This window comes from Capra hircus, chromosome 6 (genome assembly GCF_001704415.2).
Source record: "Capra hircus breed San Clemente chromosome 6, ASM170441v1, whole genome shotgun sequence".
NCBI lineage: Eukaryota > Metazoa > Chordata > Mammalia > Artiodactyla > Bovidae > Capra > Capra hircus.
In genome coordinates, this window is record NC_030813.1 from 68393202 (window position 1) to 68404286 (window position 11085).

The 11085-nt window shown below is 37.5% G+C and overlaps 1 protein-coding gene across 2 annotated transcripts in view; it reads right to left on the minus strand.

The window, feature by feature from the left end:
• The window catches only part of LRRC66 (leucine rich repeat containing 66), a 30738-nt gene extending 19698 nt beyond the window's left edge, over window positions 1–11040 (minus strand). The window contains exons 1-2 of one of the 2 annotated variants that reach the window (XM_018049451.1): window positions 10690–11040; window positions 7400–7900 (exon numbers count right to left, since the gene is read on the minus strand). In XM_018049451.1, the coding sequence (XP_017904940.1) occupies window positions 7400–7895 (496 nt within the window). In that variant the 5' untranslated portion in view covers window positions 7896–7900; window positions 10690–11040. Of the gene's footprint in view, window positions 1–7399; window positions 7901–9772; window positions 10049–10689 lie in introns of those variants that run through there. The other variant, XM_005681606.3, reaches the window with a different exon arrangement.

Here is an 11085-nt window from a genome sequence, read left to right on the forward strand (position 1 = left end):
TTACCTACAAAACCGAAACAGGCTCATAGATAAAGAGAGCAGACTTGTAGTTGGCAAGGGAGAGGGGCAAAGGAGAGGGATGGACTGGGAGTTTGGGGTTGATAAATACAAACGGGAAGAGTAGAACCAGAACATGCCCAAGCATGTTTGGGGATGGGGGGTGGGGTGGCTTTTGAACATGGACAGTTATAAAAACACCTTTTTTATTTGAATTCCTTCATAATATCCGGCTAAGATCCATAAGAAGAAGAAAACTTTTGCACATGTTCAGTTATTCCTTCCACATGATGATTTTCTCTTTACTTCCACTTTTAGAGAATCAAGCTTTAATGCTACTAAGAGAACTGGTGAAATTCTACAAATGATCTTTTCGTCTGGGGGTCTCTCAAGATGGAGGTGGGGAATTTGGGTAAACTCTTCCAAGACCCTTGACTGTGTTTCTCGATAAGGGCAAGTATGTTCTTTCACAAACTGCATGGTGAATCAATGTTGAGGGACATTCAGGTGAGTGAAAGAGGTTGTGAGGTGCATTACTGGGTGGGGCTTGGTTATCAGAGAGCACATTTCATGTTTAAAGAGAGTTAAATGTTGGGAGAAAAATATGGAGGCAATTTTGTGGAGAAGGGATTATTTATTAAACTGTCTTCTGATGATCACTTAGGCCACAAGGGGCAGGAATTTGATTAGCCTTTGCATTTAAATGGCCAGACAGTTTTATTATTTCCAAGAAATTATCTCAGTGTCTATTAGAAAAAAAATGCTGCAGAGGGTATGCCCAGACATTACACTATCTTAGAAACATTTCCTTGGGACTCTGAACTTCCTAAATGCTCTTCCAAATGTGATAATCTGATAACATAAAGTTTATGGCTTCAAGTTCAAAAGTATTAAGAATTAGAATAGAGTCTGGAATGGTCCTGGATAACATATTTGATTCATAAAACCAGCCCTTAATACGGTCAAATTTACATAGGTGAGCCATAGACCTTGCCCTCTTAGCTTAATGACATACATTCATTTTGTTACTTTAGAACCTGTATTGGTTTTGAGAACATTGGTTATTGGTATTTCCATAATCCAAGGAACAATCAGGATGAAAGGCTTAATATCCTACAAAGGAAAAGAATACAACATGCTTCTTTTTTTCAACAACACACTGGTTACATTTTTTTCCTTCTCCACCAGTTTCAAAAATCAGTTACTATTTCGCCTCATTGATAACATACTTATTTCTTGGATTCTGGAATTTAATGTGTTAATGTGAGGTTGTCACATCTGGTCTTTCAGCCTAACTGGAAACCCAGTAAGATGTTTGTGCTGATATACTTTCAGGCACTTTTGGGCACTCCCAAAATACTGCTGGATATAAGTGGGATAGTGTAACTGGAGACCAGTCCCTAGGATTTCTATTTTTTTTAAACTGATTTTTCCATCATTAACACTATACTCCCAAAATATGGGAAGAAGGTGAAGTGATCATTGAGGTTAAATTCACGGTTGGTTTCTGTTTTGTATCTCCTCTGGGTGTTTTTCCAACATGAAGCTTTTTGGTAACATCACAGCTGGTCAGTATCAAGACAGGAAGTCAGCTGACATTGGGTTAGTCAATATGATCTTTTACCCTTCCAAAAGCGGGCTTTCTGGTGTCAAAACAACATTTCACTGGCTCTATGAACTGTCACTATTTTAAGACATGTCAAACATGATTTATAAAGGTGCACATGTGCCACAGGCCAATTGTTTGATTGGTGTTGAGATTAATTAATTGTTAATTGAGATGAGAGCGAACACCTATGTAAATCAGTTCAGTTCAGTCGTTCAGTCGAGTCCAACTCTTTGTGACCCCGTGGACTGCTGCATGCCAGGCTTCCCTGTCCATCACCAACTCCTGAAGCTTGCTCAAACTCATGTCCATTTTGATGGTGATGCTATCCAACCATCTCATCCTGTGTCATCCCCTTCTTCTCCTGCCTTCAATCTTTCCCAGCATCAGGGTCCTTTCAAATGAGTCATTTCTTTGCATCAGGTGGCCAAAGTATTGAAGTTTCAGCTTCAACATCAGTCCTTCTAATGAATATTCAGGACTGATTGCCTTTAGGATGGACTGGTTGGATCTCTTTGAAGTCCAAGGGACTCTCAAGGGCCTTCTCCAACACCACGGTTCAAAAGCATCAGTTCTTCGGTGCTCAGCTTTCTTTATGGTCCAACTCTCACATCTGTACATGACTACTGGAAAAACCATAGCTTTCATTAGATGGAGCTTTGTTAGCAAAGTAATGTCTCTGCTTTTTAATATGCTGTCTGGGTTGGTCATAGCTTTTCTTCCAAAGAGCAAGCATCTTTTAATTTCATGGCTGCAGGCACCATCTGCAGTGATTTTGGAGCCCCAAAACATAAAGTTTCTCACTGTTTCCACTGTTTCCCCATCTATTCGCCATGAAGTGGTAGGATCAGATACCATGATCTTAGTTTTCTGAATGTTGAGTTTTATGCTGACTTTTTTACTCTCTTCTTTCACTTTCATCAAGAGGCTCTTTAGTTCTTCTTCGCTTTCTGCCATAAGGGTTATGTCATCTGTGTATCTGAGGTTATTGATACTTCTCCCAACAATCTTGATTTCAGCTTGTGCTTCATCCAGCCTCGCATTTCTCATGATGTACTCTGCATAGAAGTTAAATAAGCAGGGTGACAGTATACAGCCTTGATGTTCTTCTTTCCTGATTTGAAACCAGTCTATTAGTCCATGTCCAGTTGTAACTGTTGCTTCTTGACTTGCATACAGATTTCTCAGGAGGCAAGTCAGGTGGTCTGGTATTTCCATCTCTTTCAGAATCTTCCACAGTTTGTTGTGATCCACACAGTCAAAGGCTTTGGTATAGTCAATAAAGCAGAAGTTGATGTTTTTCTGGAACTCTTTTTTTTTTTTATGATACAACAGATGTTAGCAATTTGATCTCTGGTTCCCCTGCCTTTTCTAAAACCAGCTTGAACATCTGGAAGTTCATGGTTCACATACTGTTGAAGCCTGGCTTGGAGAATTTTGAGTATTACTTTGCTAGAGTGTGAGATGAGTGCAATTGTGCTATAGTTCGAATATTCTTTGGCATTGCCTTTCTTTGGGATTGGAATGAAAACTGACCTTTTCCAGTCCTGTGGCCACTACTGAGTTTTCCAAATTTGCTGGCATATTGAGTGCAGCACTTTAGAATTTGAAGTAGCTCAGCTGGAATTCCATCACCTCCACTAGCTTTATTCATAGTGATGCCTCCTAAGGCCCACTTGACTTCGCATTCCAGGATGTCTGGCTCTAGGTGAGCAATCACACCATTGTGGGTATCTTGGTCATGAAGATCTTTTTTGTATAGTTCTGTGTATTCTTGTCACTTCTTAATATTTTCTGCTTTTGTTAGTCCATAACATTTTTGTCCTTTATTGTGCCCATCTTTGCATGAAATGTTCCCTTGGTATCACTAATTTTCTTGAAGAGATCTCTAGTATTTCCCATTTTATTGTTTTCCTCTATTTCTTTGCATTGATCATTGTAAATCTATTTACCTATATAAATAGTTAGATACAAATGATCCTCTGCTTATGGATTATAATTATGAATTAGAGTGGGCTAGGATCAAGTCTACTGCAATAACTATTTAACATTTTAAAAGATAACTTCAGATTTAGCCAAAAACAAATTTATTGTTACCTAGCCATAGTCACAGAATAATGAATGGGAAGGTATGCTACTCAACCTAGTAAAAACTGGAAGTATATGATGATTACAGAAAAATACTTCAAGTCACAAAATGCTATGGATAAAAGAACTCAAGAATATCCAATTAGATTTAGGGCTTACATTGGACTTTCATCATTGATTTGTTTTATTCATCTCTCCATAGTTCTATATGCTAGAATTCTATTATTGAACAGAATTTTAGATACAGGATTTGCTCATTTCATATATTCCTCCCCCCTCCTTTGGAAATTTAACATATTTCCTGATATTTTGGGAAGCAAAAGTTTAACTTGAGAAAAGAAGGTGGGACTGTATCTGCATTTTATAGGGATATTTGGTCCTTAAATGAAATGTATTCATCCTAACCTCCAGTGAGCTCTGGGGAATTCATCTGCCTTAAGGAGACAGAGTCAGCATTTCTCTATGTACTGTTGTGGTGGGCTAATATTTTGACATATTAATTGCCTATCTCTTTTCCTTATTTCCTTTCTCTCTGTTCCAGCAGAAAGTGAAAGATCTGTGTTAATTGTTCCAGGGGAGGCCCTCCCTGGTGGCACAGTGGAAAGAACCCACCTGCTAATGCAGGGGACACAGGTTGGATCCCTGGTTGGAGAAGATTCCACATGCCGTGGAGCAACTAAGCCCATGAGCCACAATTACCGAGCCCGAGCGCTAAGGCCTGCAAGTCTCAACTATTGAGCCTGTGTGCTGCAACTGCTGAAGCCCACATGCCTAGGGCCTGTGCTCCGCAGCAAGAGAAGTCACTGCGATGAGACGCCCGCATGCAGCAACGAGACAGTAGCCCCCGACGGCACGCCATGAGGCAGAAAGCAGAGGTGAATACATGTCTTTTTGGCTTTTGTTTACTAAAGGCCTAAATCTTTAGAGGGAAGGAATTTCTAGATCTAGATAGAGGATTTTGAAGAAACAAAAGCAGGTAAGAATTTCCTCCAAAGTGAAGGACTGAAAAGAAATGTTCTCTGGCTAGAAGGGGCAAGGGATACATATATGAGCATGTGTGCATGTGCACACACACACACACTTTGATGCCTTGTTGGAGTATAAGATTCTAGAGCTGTCGTACAAATCTAGGAAAAGACAAATGAAAGTCCACGAAAGACTGATGTTAACTGTCACTATCTCTCCATCCCACCCTAACTGATGCTAGCAGAATGGGGGCTCAGAATTAGAAATTCTGCTGAATTATAAACGATAATTACATATCCAGCTCACCTGAATTTGTGGGTTGAGATTCACATTTAACACACTAGTTAGGAAACACTGCTATATCATGTGAGTATGTGTAGCTTTAATGATGTTCATCAAAGAGTTATAGCAAACAAAATGGAAATAATCTAAATGCTATTTAACTGAACTGATTATAATATATGTTTATGTGAAAATTGGGGCTTCCCTGGTGGCTCAGATGTAAAGAATCTGCCTTCCAATGCAGGAGACACAGGTTCTATCCCTGAGTTGGGAAGATCTCCTGGAGAGGGAAATGGCTACCAATTCCAATATTCTTGCCTGGAGAATCTCATGGACAGAGGAGCCTGGTGGGCTACAGTCCATGGGGTCGCAAAGAATTGGACACAACTGAGCAACTAACATATATGAAAATTATTTATTTAAAATATTTGAGATTGTTTAATTATGTAATGATGTTCCAAATACTCTGTGATATAAAATTATGTTATGACATACGGGCAGTAGGATACAATTTTGAAAGAAAAATATATAGGTAGACATAAAGAATAAACTTGGAGAATATATATTACATGAGGGGCTTTAATGTTTCCCTTTAAATTTTTCTTTAATTCCTAATATTCTACAAATAACAGGTATTTCTTTTATAATAATATAATAAAAATCATAAAATGCAATTAGTTTACACTTTGCACTGAAAATACTACACCCTGCTTTTATGGAAAAGGTCAGAGAGAGAAGGCTCCTGTCCTCACACAATTCTGCTAATATGGTGACTGGAACAGTTGTCCCTTCACCTGCCAGGCTATTATTGTCACAATTATGCTTACAGAAACTGGTGAAAGAGCAAGAAATAAATGAATAAATAAAAAAATAAAAACATGAAATTAAAGAACTGAAAATGAGAAAAACTAACTATAATTTGAGATGGAGAAAAATGAAAATACTCTTGCATTTTCTTTTTTAGCATGTGCATGCATGTGGGCTAAGTTGCCTCAGGCATGTCTGACTCTGTGCAACCCTATGAACTGTAGTCCGCCAGGCTCCTCTGTTTATGGGACTCTCCAGGCAAGAATACTGGAGTGGCTTGCCCTGCCCTCCTCCAGGGATCTTCCTGACCCAGGGATTGAACCCATGTCTCCTACATCGGCAGGCAGGTTCTTTGCCACTAGCTCCACCATAGGGTCTAATATAAAGTAAGTACTTAGCAATAGTGGTTGAGACTGAAAACAAATAGGGAAAGGAAACTCTGTAGCTTTCCTGAATATAAAAAGGAAGCTGTGGCTTACAAATCTGATTTATTTTCTAAATAAAACATCATTATTATTATAAAATATAAAAATATAAAACATTATCATTAGTATTATTATACATATTTTCTAAATAAAAACATTGGAGTTAAGGAACTCCAACATGTAGATTACTAAGTATCAGAATGGATGAGTATTTATTATTAAATAAGATGATATATGTTCTGATGAGTTCTAATTTTGATTTAATAATAAGAGTTTATATATAATATTAGCATATATATAGTCTACATTTGGAGGAGAACTAGATAAGTAAATGTAAAATGTATTCTGTAGAAACAAAAATTATAAATATGGCAACATTTAATTTGAATTGTTACATATTAAAAGTATCTGAACTAGTTATTTCTCAATGCTTTTCTATAATTAGTAACAAATATACATAAATCAAATTAGGTAATTTAAAATAATGCATTATTATTTAGCACTTAAATACTTCCTATTATTAGAAAGTATTTAAGTATCAATATGACAAATTCATATAATATCAATATACGTTATGGCAACAGGAGATTAAATTACACTGATTTTAAATTTCACATTATAAAACTTAAAATTCTCATAAGAAACTCCTGTTATTATATTTGAAAAGTGAAAGAGTTAGTCACTCAGTCGTGTCTGACTCTTTGTGACTCCATGGACTGTAGCCCTCCAGACTTCTCCCTCCATGGGATTTTCCAGGCAAAAATACTGTAGTGGGTTGCCATTTCCTTCTCCAGGGCATCTTCCTGACTCAGGGATCGAAGCAGGGTCTCCTGCATTGCAGGCAGAGCCCATCATATGAGCCACTAGGGAAGTCCTTTTATTATATTTACTCTGATCAGATTGCTATACTTTCAGCTGTTTTCCTCAAACTGAAAACAAACCTGGAATTCTTATTGACACAAAACAGTATGACTCAGTGGGTAAAGAATCTGCCTGTAATGCAGGAGACATAGGAGACACGGGTTTGATCCTTGGGTCAGGAAGATTCTCTGGAGAAGTAAATGGTAATCCACTCCAGTATTCTTGCCTGAAAAATCCCATGGACAGAGGAGCCTGGTCGGGTATAGTCAAAAGGGTCGCTAGGGTTCGATGTGACTGAGCAACTAAGCATGCCTATTAGCTCTCCAAATACTCGTGGTTTCTTGGTCTGTCTTAAAATTGTACTTACCCTTGGGAATGTTGCTGAGTTTATTTCGTTGAAGAGTAAGCAACTTTAGAAATGGAAGCCGATTTCTCAAGCTGCCTCTGTGGCGTTTCACCCATGAGGACTTAAAACTGGGTAGATCCAATAATACGGAGTGAATGGCATTGTTGCTGAGGTTTAATATTTCCAAAGCATGAAAATGTTCAAGAGAGCTTAAGGTTATTTTTGATATGAGATTGTTACTAAGGTCCAGGTGTTTTATGTTCCATTCTTCTTTCTTCATGTGAGTTTGTAAGAGAACCCTAAAGAAATTGGAACTTTCATCCACTGTGGGTGCTATCTGTGATATGTCCATGGGTATTTCATGCTTTCGAGCAAAAGAGCAATTTGTTGTAAGATATCCATTCCATTGGCACTTGGAATTGAATAAAATACTGCTTTTTCTTGATGGGTTTGTCATTGTGTCAGTAAAATAAAGACCTATAACCATGGTAATCACTCTGAAACACAGGTTTTTCATAATGCCTGGAGAAAGAAAAATTGAATGACTTATGTACAAACAGCAAATAAGCAGAAAATTTAATTTTCAATATAAGACTTAGCAAAGTTATCTTGCCTTGATTGTCAATTTAAGTGGATGTTTGATTTCTTACAAATCGAGGTAAAATGTAACTGCCAAAATGGTATACAGCTATAGTGTAAAATTACATTTGTGTCACATTTTAAAAGAAAGACCCTCTCCCCCTACTGCCCTCCACCCCGATTTGTCAAAAAATACATATTCGCTTGGGTCTCACCTCTGTCTGCTTTTCCAGGACCATTCACCCTACAGTCTGCTTTAGGCTGAGGGAAACCTACCAAGATTAAACACTTCCGTGTTCCTTGCCAGTCATTAGCAGTGAGTAAAGTCTATTATGCTTATCTTACAGCACTATAATCAGCCGTGCGCTTTACCATGTGAGTGACAAGTCATCTAGTTACACTAAACCACAGAACTATATTGGTGAAAAGTTCAGCTCGTGAAAGAGACTCATGATTATTTTAAATGACTGGAGGAACTGCAAGCTTTGTCTTTGTGGCTTTGGTGACCTTTCAAATCCTCCTGAAATGAGACATATACAACACTAAAAAAAGGGGGGGGTGGTTATGAAAAGGATGCTTTGCCTAGGACCCATGAAGATGTAAGATACAGAAACTCAAGTATCTTCTTCATCAGAGATTCTTGCAAGCAATCAAAAGCTTTAAAACTAGTATCTACAAATCACAATGCCTGAAGGTATACACAAAAATAATTTTAAAAGAAAAGTAAGTGAATACTTTTGTGATTTAATTACTAAATTCCATTTAAAAAATCAGTGTGTGTACAGATAACCACACGATTCAGCAGGTAGGTTTACGACAAATCACCCTTTCTGCTCTAATGGCACCACTCTCATTCTCATCACTCATTTGGGTACTAGAATGGGGTAACTAGTTTTCCTGCCATTTTTACTGCCTCTTGATTTTCCTTCTTGGTTTATCCAATGAACTTCCGAAGGGTTACTGCCCCACAGTACTGTTTTCCTCATTTCATTCCCTCATTCAAAATCCTTAAAGGGATCCTCAGTGCCTATAGTCCAAATCCCTCGGGTCAGCATCCTAGGCTTTGTATTATTTACATAACTTTATGAACTAGTTTTGAAAGCACATGTGGAGTACCTATGAGATGAGGCTTGTGTACCTCAATATATATGCAGAGCTCATGCAAAAATCAGCTTTTGGTTCACTCTAATTCCAAGCCCAAAGCCCTTTCCTCTTCTCAGTTCAAAACCTATGTATGTCCTTCTAGATCTATCACAGATCCTATGGCCTGAAGACCCTTTTTCCTGCTTTGGCCTCTATTTTATCCAGAAACCTTTCAATAAATATCTATTGAATGAATGAATATATGTTAGTAACATTCAATTTGACAGAATATCAATACTATCCTGCATTGCTTTGCATCTGTTTTAAACACCCCAAAAGACAACAGCTCCCAGATGGTAAGGGCCATGTTTTTATATATATACACATACACATAAAGATAAAAGTTCCCCTACTTTTTAATATTTTTAATACTCTTCAGTCATAGGGTTATGCTGTATATAAATAGGGCTGTATCTATATCATCAACCTATTTATCATCTAAAATTTATATACACATACAGAAAAAGTTCCCCTACTTTAAAAATATTTTTAATAGTCTTCAGTCTGTCATAGGACTATGCTATCTATAAATAGGGATATATCTGTATCATCAACCTATTTATCATCTAAATTTCTATATTTCCCCCCATGTTCTATATTTTTATGTCTGTAGTCTGTCATAGGGTTATACTCTGCTTGGATAAATGAATAGATGGAGCGAATGAAACTTACCATTTAACTTTTTAAACTTTGGTGTCATATAAGGTCAAATCTCCCATATTTTGAAGGGCATCTAAATTCAGGTACACATGGCCATGAACTGCAAAGGTGCCCTACAGCATGGAGGAGTGATTTATTTTTAAAGTGTACCTCTTATGTAATACCAGCAATTGAATTAATTTGTATAGTCAGAAAGGTATTTGTTACTACAAAGCTTAAATCATCAGTATACAATTATATAGCAAGCTAATGTCACAATATCAGCAATAACAGAAAAAAGTCATCATTCATAGGCATACTATAATTAATATTAAAGAGAAACATGTGGTTGAAAAAATTTTTAAGGGGACTTAAAAAAAAATCACTTTTCCCGACTTACCTGATTCTTTCTAAGTTGAAGAGATATATCTGTAGCTAGTAGATTTGACTTCAGAACAGCTGATAAGGATAACTTTATATCTTAAAATGAAAGGTATTAATTCATAAATTAAAAAATATTATACAACAATGCAAACCAGCCATAATATACATATGTTCCCTCTGCATTGTTGTATGGCAGAAACCAGCACATTGTAAAGCAATTATCCTCCAATTAAAAATAAATTCATAAGATTTTATATATATAAACTTCTATGTTAGGTAAGGAACATCTGAGAACTCCAGAAATATTTTCCGAGACTATTGGAGACAATTAGGTAAAATATAAATCTATAAATGGACACATTCAAGCTGAAGTTATGAGGAAGCAGTTAGAAATACTGGGTGTGTCAGTGAGAGGCAGGGAGAAAGCAGTAGAAAAATCAGAAAGTAGAATGGAAATGAGTCCATTCCTATATGAAAGTTACCACAATTAGAAGAAAAAAGCGCAAGAGGCTAGTTTGGCCAAGATGTAGAAAGCACACAACAGGAACACTGTTTCTTGGGCATACCTCTGGTCCTCAGGGATTCTTTCCAGTGGGCTCTCTCCAAATCATGCCAGGTGAGGATTTTAGACCTGAACCTCTGAGGCTCCACCCATCGGCCCTGGAGCCCGCCCTCTGGCAAACCTTTAACCCTTTCTTATCTAAGCTCTGGCCTCTTGCAGAGAGGACAGACCCTGTAGTGCATATTTCCCTGGGATGCTGGGGAAAAGCCACCAGAGAGAGAGGCCTTCTGCAGTGCAGAGGGCAGGACCTTCCAGACTGGGACTGTACAACTTCTCACTCTGAGCTCTAGGATTCCAGAGAGATGACATAAATACTGGGGGTGCCCAATTCTCAAGCTGTTTAACATGTTTATAGGAGTGAGTAGAAACCTACCAATATTCTAACAATTAAAAACTCAAC